At 35.5% G+C, this 17,975-nt stretch overlaps 2 protein-coding genes across 2 annotated transcripts; both read right to left on the bottom strand.

The window, feature by feature from the left end:
- Nucleotides 1-283: 283 nt before the first annotated feature.
- On the bottom strand, nucleotides 284-5,073 carry LOC132638663 (uncharacterized). Its single transcript, XM_060355471.1, has 5 exons — nucleotides 4,797-5,073; nucleotides 3,715-3,856; nucleotides 2,792-3,018; nucleotides 1,035-1,292; nucleotides 284-836 (listed from the first exon to the last, which is right to left on the bottom strand). The coding sequence occupies exons 1-5, from the start codon at nucleotides 5,025-5,027 to the stop codon at nucleotides 516-518; spliced, it is 1,179 nt and encodes a 392-aa protein (XP_060211454.1). The 5' UTR covers nucleotides 5,028-5,073; the 3' UTR covers nucleotides 284-515.
- Nucleotides 5,074-13,437: 8,364 nt separating this feature from the next.
- LOC132638651 (acid phosphatase 1-like) lies at nucleotides 13,438-16,809 on the bottom strand. Its single transcript, XM_060355465.1, has 3 exons — nucleotides 16,056-16,809; nucleotides 14,834-15,043; nucleotides 13,438-13,743 (listed from the first exon to the last, which is right to left on the bottom strand). The coding sequence occupies exons 1-3, from the start codon at nucleotides 16,463-16,465 to the stop codon at nucleotides 13,566-13,568; spliced, it is 798 nt and encodes a 265-aa protein (XP_060211448.1). The 5' UTR covers nucleotides 16,466-16,809; the 3' UTR covers nucleotides 13,438-13,565.
- Between the last annotated feature and the right edge of the window lie 1,166 nt (nucleotides 16,810-17,975).

The following is a 17,975-nucleotide window of genomic DNA, read 5'->3' as shown; positions in this document are numbered from 1 at the left end:
CAATAGTATAACAGAGTAAAATCGATCCTTTCACATAGTAGAGGGGCAAATTTGACCCTTTCCATTGGCACCCTGTGGGAGGTCCAGGGGCAGGAGGACCGTTCTCAGCTTAATCTAAATTCTAAAACCTGCTTGGACTTTGGTTTAAAAAAATAAAAAAAAAACAGTAATCAGTAAAACTATTGGGTAAGGACCTTCAATCATTCGACCTGCAATTATGTAACTTAATGATACACACAGATTCTCCTAAAATCATGAGCCAAAATAAGCTAATCACGCTCAGCCAGGAAGAACCTGAAGGAGCTAGTATCTTTCACTTAAAGGCTGGAAATTGATCACAGCATCCACGCAAGTACAACACAATATTGCAACATAATGAGAAGTGAAAATTGACAAAGAATGTACAGAGGCATTTATTATGGTTCAGCTCAGACTTTAAGTCCACTATGCGCTTTCATACATTTCATGTTGGCAGTATATATAAAGTAGTATATATATATATATATATAGACACACTACTTCTCAGCACCATCTGGAATCAACACAATTGATCCAGATGTTTTCCTGCTCTCAAGGTCAGCATGTGCTTGTGCCGCCTGAGACAATGGATAAGTATGATTGACACGGACACGTAGGACACCTGATGCAGCATTTGCAAATACCTCTCCAGCAGTTTCCAGTAGTTCATCCCTCGTTATTGTGTAATGCATCATGCTAGGCCTTGTCAGAAATAGCGATTTCACTGCAAGAGCTGATAAAGGTACCACATCTGGTGAGCCAGATGACTGCCCGAAACTCACCATGTATCCACGAGTTTTTAAGCAGTCTAATGATCCCTGATCAGAGTAAAATTTCCTAATCAAAGGCTACTCAGGGACAGGAAATAAAGGCAATAAAATTCATTCAAATCCTGGTCACCCCCATCATTGTTTTCTTGTTCATCCTCAAACTTCAATAATTCTTGAAAGCATAGGTTTTCTGCAAGCTCTTATGGGACTAACTTGTTGATAAATAATGAATTTAAATGCAAATACCTGAAAGGTATCTTTCCCAACAGAATCATAGACAGCTTCAACTCCTTGGCCAGAAGTAATCTCCTTGACACGAGTGACAAAATCCTCTTCCTTATAGATTATAACATGATGACAGCCGTCATCTTTCGCTTGGGCTGCCTTCTCTTTAGTTGATACAGTCCCAATGACAGTAGCACCAAGGGCATTTGCCCATTGGCACAATAGGGACCCAATCCCACCTGCTGCAGCATGAACCAGTACTGTGTGCCCATGTTCAACCTGTAACACAATGCAACAGTGTATAAATTTGATGAAAGTAAAGAAGCTATATCCTAGTTTGCAATCAAGAAATTAAGAGACGTAAGCAATTCAACCAAAAAGGATTTGAAATATATAAAGTTCCAACTAAAAAGGAAATGACTAATGAAATTATACGAAGTCGGAAAATTCCAATTTGTTGCACAAACATTACATGCCAAAATCATAGAAAGGTCATTTCTCTTCCTGTCTGCTCGTTGATCTCTTAATTCAGTTAGTAGGGATACGAAATCACTAATCAGGGAAACGGAGCTGGTTAACGTTCAGCATGCAGGATCTATAGCACACTATTCTATAAACTCTGACTGTCTCAACCTTAAAACTTAGTTTAGAAGTTGTCCCCCTTCCCACGGTCCGGGATACCCAAGGGATTCTGTAAATCTCTAAGAATTCAATTTCTGGGGTACCTGACACTGATCAAGAGAGAGCAGAGATACTTTATGTTAACCACTTAACCTTGTAGAAACTAGAAAACAATGCACTCTTCTAATAAAATGTATTCCATAATCAAGCATTCAATTTATTTATATTTTAAATTTTCTGATTTTTTTTTTACTCCACTAACTAGCTGCAAACAATCAATTAAACCAGCAAGAAATCAAAGAATATCGGCCATTCCACAGTTCTCCAAAGTTGGTTTGCTATTCAGAATATCAGGATTTTAGAAGGAGCATAGCTATCCAGAACATAGATCTGCCTGATATCTGGAGTCAAAAATAGAGTAGGGATGGTGCTTTTGTCTTTGTAACACTGATCAGATACATAGTCTTCCATTATCTCAGAAAAAATTCATATGAAACAAATTCTCAGATGAAATTTAAAAGTTGGAAATCTTCAAAAAAGAAAGAAGAGGAAAAGATCCATAATCATCAGTGGTATGCCCATCCAGATTTCAAGCCCTCAACTTCTAAATCACACACCTAATATCACAAGCCATGATATTGGTCTTCTCAGGGCGTATCACTGGGGACTTGACTTTTACTTCTTCAAGTTGTAGTTACTCATGCAATAACTATGAGAAACGCGATGCAGATGTTCAAAATCAATCGGACCTAACAACCTGCTGGATCTCCGAGAAATAGATTGATTTACTTAATAAAAGGAGAATATGGATAAACAACGGGATATACATCTAATTGTTAATCATCCATTAGTACTGCAGTCATTATTTAAAGATTGAATTTAGTAAGAAGAGATAATCAAATAGTATTGTGTATCTTCCCTTAATGGTCCTTATATTATGATCACATTGATTAACATGTAGGCAAAAACATCATAAGTCATAAAACAGACACTCAATCATGCCCATGTAAGGGTTGAGGACTTCTTCTGCATTATATAATTCAAATCATCTAGTTTATAATATAAGCATGTCTACTTCAACAAAAGGAGGAACAGATAGGGGAAAAAAAAAAAGGACGAATGGAAACTTGGCTTCTGTAAGACTATGATTTACGTACTTTGAAGCAGCGGCGCAGTAGGAACTGAGCAGTCATGCCCTTGAGAAGTATGGATGCTGCAACAATAGGGTCAATAGAGGGAGGAACAGGCACAACTCTATCAGCAGGAAGGATCTGTTCCTCAGCATATGAACCCATTGGACTGCCAGCATATGCAACAATATCTCCAACTTTCCTCCCAGTCAATCCAGGACCAACAGCTGTTACAATCCCTACGGCCTCCATACCTGGCATAAAGAATTTAGTTCTAGCTTTGAATGCTACCTAAATAATGCTTCTATCATCTTCTATACCTTATAAGAGAAATGCTTCTATCATATTCTGTAACTCCAAAAGTTAGAATCTAGCAAGTCCCAATAGATGAGAAAAGAGGTTGAACCATAAAATACACACAGTTGATAACTTGATACACACAAAAAATCCCTCTCTAGACGAAACAAGAGCCTCACTGTGAAATGGTGATAATGAGATGTGCACAGCCCTGCCTGTTCTTTTTTGTGGAAAGTGTAAGGATCAGTCTCGTCACAAAGCAGAATCTTTGTGCATCTAATTCACTTCGCCTTTTTACTGCCTGTGAATCATTGCCTAAATTGCAGAGTTAGCTGTATTGAAAAACTAGTTTTAAGGTGGATAACAACGAGTTAGGCTGTGAGTGGTAGGGCGTAGTAATCGTTTTGCATATGATGTTCCAAAGTTAATCATAACCAGCAGAAGATAATCAAATTACATGATTCCTCAAACCAGCAGACTCTATTAGAGAAGGGTGTTTAATATATATCTTCATTTAAAAATAGGATCTTGACACATATAACACAAAATGTTTCCCCGATAAAACATCATTTCCAGCCGCTGAAGTTCATGAAGAGATCTTTAAACATCATATAGAAGAAGAGAAAATAATAGACAGAGGAAAATAAAAGCACCTGGTGTAAAAGGAAATGCAGCAGCTTTGTAAACCCCTTTTCGGAAATATACGTCAATGAAGTTGAGACCAATGGCCTTATTTTTCACCCTGATCTCTCCATCTTTTGGGTCTCCCACTTCGACGTCCTCCCATTTAAGGACCTACAAAAAAATGGCCTTGTCGTTAATTCTTTAATGTATAAAAAAGATGCCTTGTTGTCAATATTTTTTCTCTTGCTCCCTCTAAACACATAAAAACGCGAACTGCAAATTAATCACACTAAACTTTAGTCTGATTTACAAAGAATTGAAAGACCCATCAAACAAATAAGTTTAAACTGTCTTGTTGCTCCTGGCAACAAACATGCATGAACCATTTCACGAAGTATGTGTCCTGATAGTCCAAAGTCTCGATAGTAGACCAATTTAGTCACGTTTTTCATGTTCCAATTGAACATTGTCCATTTTTTATTATTCTCAAAGGATAAGATTATTCTCTTTACCAAACATATGCGGATCCAATCGAATGAATGTTACAGCAGATCCGGGGGCGTTTAAATTCACTTATCCAAGCGCAGGGGTGTTTTTGATATTAGGCACATTTCGGGGACGAAAGTAATAATCCGCGCCAAATTTTTGATACTAGAATGTAATCATGATCCTCCTTCCTATTACATAGTATCAGAATTTAAGACCGAAGAAGGTATCCTCAAAATACTATCAAGAACCCCAACTCACAGATTATCAGTGTAGAATCATGAATAAAAATCACAGACAAAAGCTTTACTATTACAGAGAATCAATGAAATACGCAGATAAAAGTCCAGTAATTGAAAGCTAAAGGACTAACCAAGACTCAATTTATGTGGCACCTTTCGGATTTCGAGAGTTTTTCTTTTGACCACCATTTTTTCATATGAATTGTCAATTATAGTGACTTATATTAAATTTTAAGTAGTGTCCGAATATATAAATTTATTTCAAAAAATTTAAGGATTTCGCGTTCAAATTCAGCGCCAAAATTGAAAAGAGTTGAACTGACAGAGGGAGTAAAATTAAAGATAAATGAAATTATAGGGAACAAGATGATAAAGAGAGAGACCTCAGGGCCACCAAGTTGATGAATTCTAATTGCTTTGACCATTTTCGGTGATACAGAGTGAGCTAATCTGTTAGCGGATGATAATAAAGGAATAAATTTTCTTTTATGGTTAGTGGTAATAGTTCTTGTTAGTCCACTAGAAAGAGAAAGGCTAGAAATGAAAGAATTTGGTAGAAGAAGAAGATTGTGAGTATGGTGACAAGTAAATGCTGCTAATCTAGAAAATCCCATAAAGCATTATTTGTCAAAGGAAATCACAGGTGGAGAGTGACACATCCGCACCAGTGGGAGGATGTAGAGGCCGCAATGAGAAAATTTTACTCTCTCCTCGCTTTTATTTTATTCACTGTAATTAAAAATAATAATTCACTTTTACTTGTTCATTATATTATATTAAAAAAATAAAATATCTCTTTTAATTCTAAACATTATCTACTCGTTTTCCAAATAATTTTTTGAGTTCATTGAAATTATACACCAATCGATGAGTATTATAATTGTTGGAAAATAGCATGCTATAAACGCGGAAGCAGTTCAAGAACAACTTACATGTAATCCAGACAACTAGTAATACCGAGATACATAAAGCATAAACTGAGATACATGTTGTAACAATCCTGCCGGTCGTTATGGAAAATCTAGGATCACCCTACCAAATAGAACTCTTCCAAGGGTAGAACGAGCTAATAGAACTCAAATGTAGAAGTCTAAGAACTTAAAATTGTTTGGTTGTGTTGAGTTCATTAGGGGGTGACGTAGGAAATTAGAACTCTGTTGGGGATTCCGAGGCCACGGGTGAGATTGTGTGATGTTTTTACATTAATGTGCATGTTTTATTTGTGTTTGTGAGGCCTCGGATGAAGTGTTGGGTGGTAGAGTGAAAAACTGTGGAAATTAGCGAGCTTACTTGCTCAGTGGTACCGTTGCAACGGGAGAAGTACCGCTACGGCGACGCCGCTATCGCGGTGGGCCTCTCGTCGCCATGGCCACTTGGGAAATGGGGTGTCCATTATGGTGGGCACTGGATCGCTGTAGCGCTTGTGCTATAGCGGGACCAGGCTTGCCACAGCAGACAGAAGGTTTTAGTGAGGTCCGCTACAGCGGGCACTTGCCCGCTATAGAGGGACCGTTGTAGCGACAGTTTGACTGCCGCAGTGGTCGACGGGGACAAAATCCTGGTTTTTAAACACTTAGTTCCGAATTCTTTATTCATAAAACTCCAAAACAGTTTCCAAGAAGCACCTACAGCGAAATTCTAAAGCTAGGGCAAGAATACTCTTGAGAGGTAAGTCTCAACCATTCCTTCCTTCATTACGCTTTCATCTTTAAAAGTATTATCTTCTTAATGGGTCAATAATGGTGAATTGGGAATAGTAACCCTAGAACTTAATAGACTTTCAATAATTGGTGGGTTATGAATGTTGTAGTGTGATTATCATCTAAAGGCTTGGGTTATCACTTCTTAATCAAGAATTGAACAATTAGAGGCATGAACTAAGTGAATAGAGACTTAGGGTTTCATAAAAATGGTAGCTTGACCATAGAAACTGCTTGTAAGAAATAACTTGATTTAATAACCTTATGAATTGATAGTTTATGGCTGCTAAGGCCAATGTTAGGATGATTTACGCCTAGTAATCATTCACCCATTAGAAAAGGGGTAAGGTGGAAGGGTGTTCATTGTATTGATATTGTATCGATATTGTTGACTAGAGTGCTTATGACTCATTTAGCATCTTAATTGCTAGACTTTGAGCGTTCCGAGGCATTACGAAAGGGAAAGGCTATAGAGGAGTAATTTGCATTGTTCCAACTCTACAGTTGAGGTAGGTTACAATCTACTTGAGTTAGACTTTGCTTAGTTGATTGTATGTGTTGTGAAATTGATAGGAGAAAGCATGTCTAGTCTTCAGGCATAATTGTGTGCGGTTGAAATTCCTGTATGCTATTGCTTGAGTGATTATGTGGGCTTAGTGCCGCCATTCGATATGTTGTGACCTACAGGTTGATGATATTTGTGGTGAGAAGTTAATATGATCTTCTTAGTGAAATTGAGGTACAAATTGATAAATCGATTATTGAAGGCGATGAGACAATAAATATGTATAGCTATGAAAAGGCACATTTAACTGGGGGTTAGGATGTGACCTACATGTATGAACAGGCACATTTGACCGGGGGTGAGGATGTGGCCTAGTTGTGAGCTCGTGGTCCGAGGTTCGTTCCGGAACGAGTGGTACATGGACACTATGGCTCTCCTGCAGTCCATGACTATTGGGTAATGACACCAATTAGCATGTATGTACACGAGTGATCAGTGACTGAGTAGTGAGAAAGTTGTCGGAGACTTATTTCTATTGACTTGATTTTTGATATCATTGGGTGACTTGATTGTTAATATCATTGGTTGACTAGTTGTTGGGCTATTTGATTATGTGTTGTTGATTGGTCTGTCTGTTTTATTGATTTTATAGTTCATGCACGATACTAATCTTAGTCGGCCTATGATATCTACCGGTACATAGTGTTTGTATTGATACTACCTTGCTGCATTCTTTTGAGTACAGATTGTGATCCAGAGACTGCTACCCGACCTCACATGTAGCATTAAGGCCATTTGCTGACAGATTGAGGGTTAGCTTCTATCAATATCAGGTCGCCCGAAGATCTTCCTCATCTAATGTCTATTTCCATTCCAGACATTGATGTTTATTTGTTTTAGATAGTACGATCTCCTTAGACATGTTTGGATTAGAGTCCTTTTACGGTGACTTTCGAATTTTGGGATTGTAATAGTTAGGACTTCCGCACTTACGTTATTATTTTATGGCATGATTATTTTGATTTATTGTGTGTTTAACTTGTTATAAATTGGTTAATTAAAAATGGACTTGAATGAGTAGATGGTTAGATGTATTGGTTCACCCACTAGGAGTTAGTGTGGGTGTCAGTCATGGCGGGTTGGGTTGTGACACATGTTGAAGCCTAAACAAAAGTCGTCAATGATATGACCCTGCAGTTCTACTGTCTTCTGTTGTGTTATCCGAATAGTTCTTGGAATATGTAGTACTTGTATGGGCAAGCACCTTTTTTTTCTCTAAAAATTCTTGTCAATTAAAGATGGAAGAAAGACCCTTTATATAGAAAAACTTTAGGGTCTTAAAACGGTTTTACAAAATATAACGGTTTCCCAAACATAACGATTTTCGTACCATATCAATTTTCCAATCGTAATCATTTTCAAAACGTAGTCGTTTTGTCTTTTCCACCCAGAAAACTAAATTTCAGTAAATTCTAATTATTCAAGCACAATAGGGACCACATAATTAATTAACGAGGCTCCCTATTATGGCATTAATTCTTTTCTTGCTGAAATAATCCTACTATAATAAATTACGAATTATTCCACTAAAAATTCATAATTGTACTCCTTAGTTCAATTTCAAATTCTCCCATTAAAACTTATTTAACTCCCCATGCTAAGATTACAGTTACCAATCAGTTAAATTAAATTACTGACAATTTAATTCATTGACTAATTAAATCCTTTATACTTCCGCTGAACTTATTTCATGTGACGGATACAAAATCCACCTGCGGGGTTTTCACATGAAAACTTATAAGCATCCATAAGGGGGTATCATCAATCTCAAAGTTGAGATATGGATTCTATCAACTAATTATTATTTCTCAAATGTATTTTGCAATTATTCAATTTGCTAGGAATACATAGACCCGCAACTGAGTCGTACCTTTTAATAAATCAAAATAATGAACAAATCACATTGATCATAATAATCATATCAAGGTTAAGAGTATAAATACATTTAATGAGCTAGAGAGGTTGTTTTATATGCACTTATCTCTACTTGGTCCGTTCAATACATACAAAATTTACTAGCACAAGAAGTCGGAACTATACCGTTCCCACAATGAAGATAATTATATTTAATCTTGTGCTACAATCATATCGATAGCTTTTTCCAGTTTCCATCTTAGATTGCGAACATAAACTTTATACTTATAAGAACCTATGATTTAATCTTATTCGTATAAGCTAAACTTTATACACTAAATCATCTACTATATAAGTAAAGGACACACAACTAGTACATGAGCTATTTAACTCTTTAGTAAAATTGAATAAATAATTGTTCTATAATAAATATTATATCCAAACACATGGTTAATAGTGTATGTGTGTGTGTGTGTATTATTTTTTAAAGTGAAAGGACAAAGTTAACTGTGGACAAGTAAAAGTGAAGAGAATGAGTAACTCTTTGGATGAAGAGTGTTTAATTTATGTCCTCATTTTCTAAAGGGCAAAGGTACAAATATACCCCTCAACTTTGCGATTTAGAGCAGATATACCCCTCATTATAAAAGTGGTGTATATATACCCCTGCCGTTACAAAATGGTGCAAATATACCCTTTTCGCTGACAGATTTTAAAAAAAATAAATAATTTAGGTTATTTTTAATTAAGAAAATGTCACGTGACTTTACAAAAAAGTCTTACCCATTTTTTTTTAGTAGACATACCCCACCTAGTAATTTTTTTCCTGCTGGGTTGGGTCTAGTTACTTTAAAAAAATGGATAGACTTATTTTTTTTAAAGTCACGGAGATATTTCTTTAAACGAACCATACCCGACACACCAGAAAAAATATTATCATGGCTTTAGAAAAATATGTCTACTAAAAAACAATAGGTAGACTTTTTTTAAAGTCATGTGATACTTTTTTTAATTAAAAAATAACCTAAATGATTTAAAAAAAAAAAAAAACTCCCGTCAGCAAAAGGGTATATTTGCACCATTTTGTAATTGCAGGAGTATATATACACTACTTTTGTAAGGAGGGGTATATCTGTTCTAAATCGCAAAGTTGAAGAATATATTGACACCTTTGCCCTTTTCTAAAATTAGTTTTTATGAAATTTATATACTCAAAAGACTTCTTTATTAAATTTACCGGCATAAAAACCCTCAAACTACACTATAATATTTTTTATGTCAATGTTATACAAATGTTATGTAACTTAACTATAATACCTTCCATGTTACGTTTTCGAATGCTTAGGAAAATTAGTTAATTATAGTAATTCTACTTTTAACTGAATTTACATTATTATGAATGTCCACAAATTTGTTTGACAAATATTGAAGATGTTCGTTTAGAGCAATTTGTGAACTCATTTTTACAAAAAAACATAAATAAAATTTGCCAGAAAATAGAATTCGTCAACTCTCTCTAAATGATTGGGTGAGTAAGCAGTAATGAGGGAATTTCGCAACTATCGGTTAATTTCCTACTTTTCATTTACTGTTCTTGTTACCATCTGGTCCTTGTATATCATAGTACTTAAGTATTCTAGATAGTGATTAATGGTAACTTTTTATGAGCAATTTGCTGACGGTATTCAATCAAGACATGCAGCGTAGCGAAATTCATTCACTGTTCTCGTTACTATCCGTCTGCTCCTCAAAATCGTAGTACTTAAAGTATTCCAGATAGTGATTGATGGTAACTTCTTATAAACAATTTGCTGACGGAAGTTCATACATTGTATATTTGTATTCAATCAAAAATAATGCAGCATAGCAAAATTTGCTTCAAACTCTGTTAGAACCGTTACTGCTTCCATTTGTTTTGCCAGTTTTTGGGGCTAAAAGTTGATCTGAAGGCAGCAAGCCATTTGACTTCAGTTTTTTTTGGCACAGAGTGGTCACTTGACAAAAGCGACTTATTTCTGTTGGAAGCTCTATGATAGAATAGGAAAAATCACACTCCAAAAGATAGCTATTGAAGTGGGAGAGATGGAGAGTCCAAGGTTATATAAGCCCGACATCAGCACATTTCTATACCGACGTGGGACTCTAAGTCCTATACCTAGCAATGGACCATAACATTCTCAATGGGCAACACTTGCACAAAAAATATTTTATTTAGAAGCTTTCTGCAAACGGCACTTGTGTTTTGCAATCAGATATCTTTCTCTTGCATTTTTTCTTGGGAAAAGGGTCAAATTTACCCCTCTACTATGTGAAAAGGATCAAATTTACCCTCCGTTAAATATATTGGACTCAAATATAGTTTGCAAACTCAAAGACTTCTTTGTGCAAACTTTGATTTTGGAATTTTTGAACAAATGCCATAAAAATCTTTGATATATTTCAAGCTGTTGAAATGTTACAAGAAGACGAGAAACAAAAGAATTAGGCAACAGTCTAAAACTATAGAAGTTCATGCTATGACTACCACAACATAGGAGCTGAAGTTTTTCCTCTTTTTTTTTTTTGTTCTTTTAAACTCGTGTTAGTGTGGACATTACACTGCATTGCAGCCTTGTCGCCAGTTTTTGTATTTTAGCAGTTAGCCCACAACCTTGGGAGAGGAAAAAGGAAAGTCCCAAATGATAACAAGCATTGTTCAAAAGGTATTTTGAGTCCAATTCTTCAGCTTGTGGATTAAGTACTTGCATTAGGCTCTTCATGTGAGGGCTAATTTCAACGTTAATGGTGACAATCGTGGGGAGGGGAAGAAAATGTTAGTGGTGGAAGAAGAAGTGGAGATGAGGAGTAAAATGGGTTGGGTCACTGAGGTGGCATGCCATGTGGCGTCCACCTCATCAAAATATCAATGGCATGTGAGATTAGATGTCCATCTAGGACATACTTAACGGCAGAGGGGTATATTTGAATCATATAGATAACGTCGGGGGTATTTTTGAACCGATACTTTAACGGAGGGTACATTTGATCCTTTTCACATTGAGCAAATTTGACCCTTTTCCCTTTTTTCTTTCTATCGGCATCGTGGTTAGCTGCCATGCAATTACGTAACAACAGATTCTCTTACTTGTAGATGTGATAACCAAATGCCCTTTTAAAGGTAAAGCATGCTAAAAAACCTTAAATGACTTATGAGCCCTTAGCTATAGATCATTTACTCCTTTGTTGTTGATTGTACTACAAATAATAAATGCGTATAAAAGTGTGTTCTTAACTGTTGAATTTAAGGCCTGCAGTGGAGGATCTATTTCCAAACGTGCAAGATCAATGCAACTATGCAAGAGATCAGAATCTAATGACAATAAAGGCATGGCATGTATTCTGGCTCTTGGTATATATCCAAGAAAATCCGTCTGCAAGAATGTTTGTGGTCTCCTTATATTCTATTTCATATCTCTAACAAAATACTCAGAGCCTGCTAATGTGTGCAAACACTGAAGGTGGACACCCGTTTACATTTACTCACAACAAATACTATGGATGCTACACACACTATATTGTGTCTTACAGAGTGATGCTATCTCATAGAGGTATTCCATTCACCACCAATCATTCTTATAACTCTAATATTTTTTGGATCAAAAACAATTCAGTTTAACTTCCATCCATCTCTCCCTCGATTGAAGATAAAATAATTTAAGCAAAAAACAAGATTTGTCAGTATATTTTCCTCGCTAAACTAAGACCATGAAGATGGAAAATATGTGTTCTGTGGTAATCCACATATTAGTTTCCAAATACTACCAAGGCTGCAAAAAACATAGTAAATTACGCGGCAAACTTCTCAAAATGCGCCGACCTCATAACGTTGCTATGATACAGCAGTGGAACTAAAATAAAACAATTTAAGAGTTGTTGAGATTGAGAGAGAGAGAAAAGATGGAAATGGTGGTTACGCACAATTGTTTACGTTAATTGAATCATCAATAATCCAGTTCAAAGGATCACAAGAATTACACAGGGGTGTCAAAAAAATATGAAAAACCGACCGAACCGATTTATAGTGTTTTTCCAATAAAACCGTGGATTTTTATTTAAGCTTATAACCGTCCCGAACAATTAAGGTGGTCTTTTTAATTTATACAAAAAATCGAAAAATTCCCGAATCGAACCGAACCGCCTTGCATGTATGAAATATATTTTATATATTACAGATATGTTAAATTGAATATATAAAATATATTTTATAAGTTCTATTTCAAATATAAAAAATAATTTTGGCCACTAAATTTTGGGCCTTTAGTTGATTGGATTTAATTTCAAAAAGATACCTCATATACATAGTCATACGGTCATAGATTTAGATGATTTAAGTAAGCATTTTTTGTTATAGTTAGGACTAACAGAAGTTTACCTCCATCTTGGTCTCCTCTACTATGTTGCTTGATGTATATGTAACAACTTCAAGCTGTGGTTTCTGTGGCCTATAAGCTAATGTTTGTTTTGGCTCAATTCAACATTGTTGTTTTTGACAAGTTATTCTTCTCCCTGGTTAAATCAATGAGGATTCACGTCGTTGTTGTCTTACTACTTGACATAACACATTTCAGTTTAATTACTTTGTGTAGTTTTTTTATTAGCTTTTACATTAAGTATTTCATAAGAAACAAATAGAAACTTTATTTGATGGTGTACTACAAACAGGTTTGTGGAGGTCTATGTCGTTACGTTTTAATGGTGGTGTATTCTTAGGTGACACTTTAAAACTAAAATAACCGAAAATTAACCGAACCGTACCGATACCGAAGAAAAACCTAGATGATGGGACGGTCTCGAAAAGTCTAATTTTGGTTCTACAAAATAAAATAACCGAAGAGTTGGGATGGTATAATTTTTTTAAAATAACCGACCGAACCGTCCTAATGACACCCCTAGAATTACATTTCCGTTATTTATAAGATAGCCATTAGCCAGTGAAGAAAAACATTGGCATGTTGCATCAACCTAGTGAAAGAAGATTAGATATAATTTTTGCTTTAGGGAATGTAATACATGGGGTTTGGAAGCTTGAATGAGCGACTAGACATAGAGGAACCAAGCAGGTCACTCCATTGGTCTCCTGAGTTGCCCACTATCCGGAACCCCTCTTCTACCATCTCACTTCTCCTCTCTGATTTAAAGGTCGCTGCTTTTTTGCCATGGTCGTCCGGGCCTCTGCATAGAATCATAAATCAAAATTTCACTTCCGGTATTTATGTAGATTACATAGAAAGGCATGATACAGTAGGCACATTCGTGTGATGGCTGTCCTGACTATGAGAAAAAGAAGAAATATCACATGTTCAAATACTAAGTGCAGCCCCTTGAGATTGCACAAAGTACATAACTTTTCCCTCCTCAAGCCCTATCCCCTATTTTCAAACCAAGAATCGACATTCATGTTTTAAACTACAAATTCAACCTCCCTTTTATACAAAACTAAGGATTCAGACAAAATAAAAGTTGACCATCTGTTATTCTTCAGCATCAAGAAAACGAGAACGGTGATATATATGCTAATGCTAATGATCATCTGATATCAGATGGATATATGGGATAAGTAAAATGTGCCCAACGAGTACTTAAGAAGATTTACAAGGGTTTGCAGTATGGTAAAGTTTAATTCAACTTGAAAAACATATGGACTTAGTACAACAATGGTTCACCTATGTGAAACCACATTGTGATTGGGATCGCTTCAGTTATCAACTCACAGATACTACATAACGAAGTACGGTTTTGAAGCAAATATATGTAATTAAGCAAGCAGCAAACTTAGAAGCCAAATCCTAAATTAGAGATTGTCAGACACGTGTTTCTATTGAAAAATGATCCTCGAAATGGATCAAGCCGAATTTTTTGTATAAATTTCCAGCTGTTGACTGATTTCAAAAGTTCAAAGGGGTATACACACAATGATAAACTTCAGCAACCAACCAAACATGTGAAAGAAAAAACATAGCTAACTGCTATGAGTTAATGGACTAGTGTTGGTCCTTCTGAAAATACTAATCGTGTGCCTTCATACATGTTAAGACTTAGTAGGGAGTAGGGACAAAAAGGGAAATCAAATACAGGATAAGCAATGGCATGGTTGGTGAAAACTCTTATGGCATGTTACAAAGGCATCTTCACAGGATACCGAGCACACATTCAAAGAAATTTCATTCTAGGTGTTTCTTATCTCACTCATGATTTTCCTTTTTTTATCGCCATGAATGAAATCAACAAACTTTAATTGATAAAATCCTACTCATAAACTCACCTCAGAATGAGCTTGTGCCAATCGTGGAATCCAGCAGTAACCAAATTCTCCATCGTGACACTTCTAAGTCTTTCGCTGCGCCCAGTCAGCAAGAAAACTTTGAATCGCAGACTCAGAACTTCTTGATAAAGCTTCAAACTGGACCCTAAGGCTGGCGCCTTTCCCTTCTCAACCCATTTATCGAATTCCACACTATCAAATACCTCCAATCTACAATATAGAGATCAACACAAATCACCAATAGCTTACCATTACACATTGCATAATGCCCTAAAGGAAATCTCATGAACAGTAATATCTAAAATTGTTTAGAAGCAGATTCATATCTCTAAGTAAGCGTTTGGACATGATTTGAAGTTGAAATTTTGTTTGGACATGCAATTTGGATCTCAAAAATTGCACTTTTTCTCATAAACATGAAAACCCCACAGTTTGTAAGAATTATCATAACTTCTCCAATTCTTATACGATCTTACCGAAAGAGCAAACCATAGTACATAAACAAGGTATCAGAATATCCAAAGGCGTTGTATTAACAAAACACAAAATTTCATGTTCCTTTTACGGATAAATGCTTACGATTATGCTATTACAAACTTTCAAATACACATAAATTTACAAAGATCCATTGCTCCAATAAATTAACAACAGTAACTAGCTATCTCTTCACGTGAGTATGAGTCTTTTTTACAATATTTAAAATTATGACCCTTTTTTGCAAAATGCAAACTTATGGGTCAAGTTTTAAATTTTTTAAAAATTGAAATCAGAGACTTGGAATTGAAACCCTATCTTTTTGGTGAATTTGAGATTTGAAATCAAAACTTCAAATTGAAGTTGACATTTTGTTCAAATGTCATAAACAAACACAGATTTCAAATCGAAACATCAAATTTGAAGTCCAAATTGAGTGACCAATCGGAAGTAAATAGAAAAAGTCCCCTTCAAAATGGAAATCAGCAAAACTAATCCTCAATCTAAAGCATTCTACATAATGGATGTTGACTGAACAGGGGAAATTTTCATTATTAGACAGTTTTAATTTGTTTAAGAGTGCTATAAGGCAGGGTCTATCGGAAACAATCTCTCTACCCATAAAGGTAAGGGTAAGGTCTGCGTACATACTACCCCTCCCCAAACCCCACTTGTGGACTACACTGGGTATGGTATAAGGAAGTAAATTTAACAAAAAATGCAAAGGAAATTAGTCAAAGAATCATACCCATAACCATGTTCAGAATAATAAGGAAGATTAGAAAGCAAAGTTTCATCAACATCAAAAACCCACACATCTTTTCCATCTTCACCCAAATTCACACTTTTAGCATAAGCTCCAGCCTCATTTGAAACTCTATCAATGTCCATTTTATAACCCCTACCTTCAATATATTGCCTCACATAATCAGCACATTCCTCTGGAATAGTCTTCCATGGACTTAAATTATTAGCTTCAACAGCAAATCTCCAGCTTGTACACTTCAACTGAAGTAGTTCATCATATTCCTTCAATTGGGGTTCATTATTTTCAGGATACTCGATAATTAATGGCCGAGGAAAGGCATGAGAGTTGATATTTTCATTTCCAATGGCAAAACTGAACAACACCAAGAAAATGAAAATTCTCAAGATCATTCTTGGGTATGAAGTAAGTTCTTCCAACTTTCCAAGAATCTGTGAAATACTGAAACAAATGGAATTCTTGATGGGATTTTCTTGATTTTGGATAAAAAAAGTTACCCTCAAATTGTAAAGAGTAACTTTATTTATGCGAGCTTCAAGAAAGATAAAAAGTGAAAGGGGAAGAATTTAGAAAAGCTGAAGGTTTATATGGGAACTTAAACTTGCAAGTGAAGTAATGAAGTCAATGGAATGGGGATAAAGAATACGTATAATTGTACCTAGGTGTGACAGGAAATCTGGTTAGAGAAGCAATAGTAGGTGGATGGGTCAGGCCGATAAGATTGCTGCATTACCTTGCGGACGTTTAAGTGCACTAGTGCTGTTATATTCCCCGCGTTTTTGTTTTATTTTAAATTTTTGTCCGGTGTATCGTGATTCATGCGTTTCCTTTTTCACGTGGTCTTTTAAAAAAATGAAATATATACTGCACATAGTCCACACGTATGGGCTGATTCAAACCATCAAAATGTCCAAATTGATCCGATCCTGTTGAATTTCAGAGGGTTGGATGCCGATTTATCTTCTTATATAGATTTTGCACAACTTTCACCTTATGAGTTGAACTGTCACACTTCCGTGGGTGAAATGTCAATTTGGTTTTTCATACATAAATTAGTGTTTGGGGTTGAATTAAATATTCGTTTTTTATGCTGATTTGGAGGGTTAAAAGTCCTGAAAGAGTTAGGTAAAATTTCGCACGTGCTTAATGTATAAACGACAACCAGGTAACCGCAATACTGCTATTTCTTGTCCATTTTTTTGCGCGGATTGTCCTTCTTTTGGGGTGGTCTTTAAATTTTGCCCCTCATATTTGTGGTCTTTAAGTTTTACCCTTTCGTTTGAAAAGGTGGGCGAATACCTGAGGTTCTAGGTTCGGACTTCTGCTCAGGCATAAAATAAAAAAATAATTTCGCAAGGCAAGACTGGAGGCGTGCATGTCGGATTTGGCATATACTCCTTAAGGAAAAACTATCCAGCATAACTAAAGTTTGTCCCATAAGGCAGAACTTTTTCTTAAGACATAGTTTAGTTATGCTTTATGGGGCAGACTTTTAGTTAAGGCATAACTAAAAGTATGCCCCATAAGACAGAACTTTTCCTTAAGCATAGACTTCGCCTTATAAGACAAACTTTTAGTTATGCCTTAAGGAAAAGTTCCGTCTTATGGGGCATACTTTTAGTTATGTCTTATGGGACACACTTTTAATTAAGGAATAACTAAAAGTATGTCTCATAAGATAAAACTTTTCCTTAAGGCATGACTAAAAGTTTGCCTTGAAAAGTAAAAAAAAAAAATATATATATATATATATATATATAGTCTAAAACTATTTAATCCATATATTACAGCTAAAATTTCTGCATCTATACTACTCATATTTCTCTTTTCTTTGTACTTACCACTTTGATAAGCACATATCTTTTTTTCACTTTTATTACTATATTTATTGGGTTTTGCTTT

This window comes from Lycium barbarum, chromosome 1 (assembly GCF_019175385.1).
Source record: "Lycium barbarum isolate Lr01 chromosome 1, ASM1917538v2, whole genome shotgun sequence".
Taxonomy (NCBI): Eukaryota; Viridiplantae; Streptophyta; class Magnoliopsida; order Solanales; family Solanaceae; genus Lycium; species Lycium barbarum.
Note: the sequence above shows the minus strand (reverse complement) of the source record. Positions and strands in the feature narration are given on the sequence as shown.

What these genes read in the sequence shown, in the direction of transcription:
- LOC132638663 (XM_060355471.1), bottom strand. Translation starts at nt 5,027, where the DNA reads ATGGGATTTTCTAGATTAGCAGCATTTACTTGTCACCATACTCACAAT. An exon ending in TGCATTTCCTTTTACACCAG is followed by an intron (nt 3,019 to 3,714) that starts GTGCTTTTATTT and finishes TCTTTATGCCAG; the next exon opens with GTATGGAGGCCGTAGGGATT. An exon ending in TACTGCGCCGCTGCTTCAAA is followed by an intron (nt 1,293 to 2,791) that starts GTACGTAAATCA and finishes ATTGTGTTACAG; the next exon opens with GTTGAACATGGGCACACAGT.
- LOC132638651 (XM_060355465.1), bottom strand. Translation starts at nt 16,465, where the DNA reads ATGATCTTGAGAATTTTCATTTTCTTGGTGTTGTTCAGTTTTGCCATT. An exon ending in TATTCTGAACATGGTTATGG is followed by an intron (nt 15,044 to 16,055) that starts GTATGATTCTTT and finishes TCTATATTGTAG; the next exon opens with ATTGGAGGTATTTGATAGTG. An exon ending in TGGCACAAGCTCATTCTGAG is followed by an intron (nt 13,744 to 14,833) that starts GTGAGTTTATGA and finishes GATTCTATGCAG; the next exon opens with AGGCCCGGACGACCATGGCA.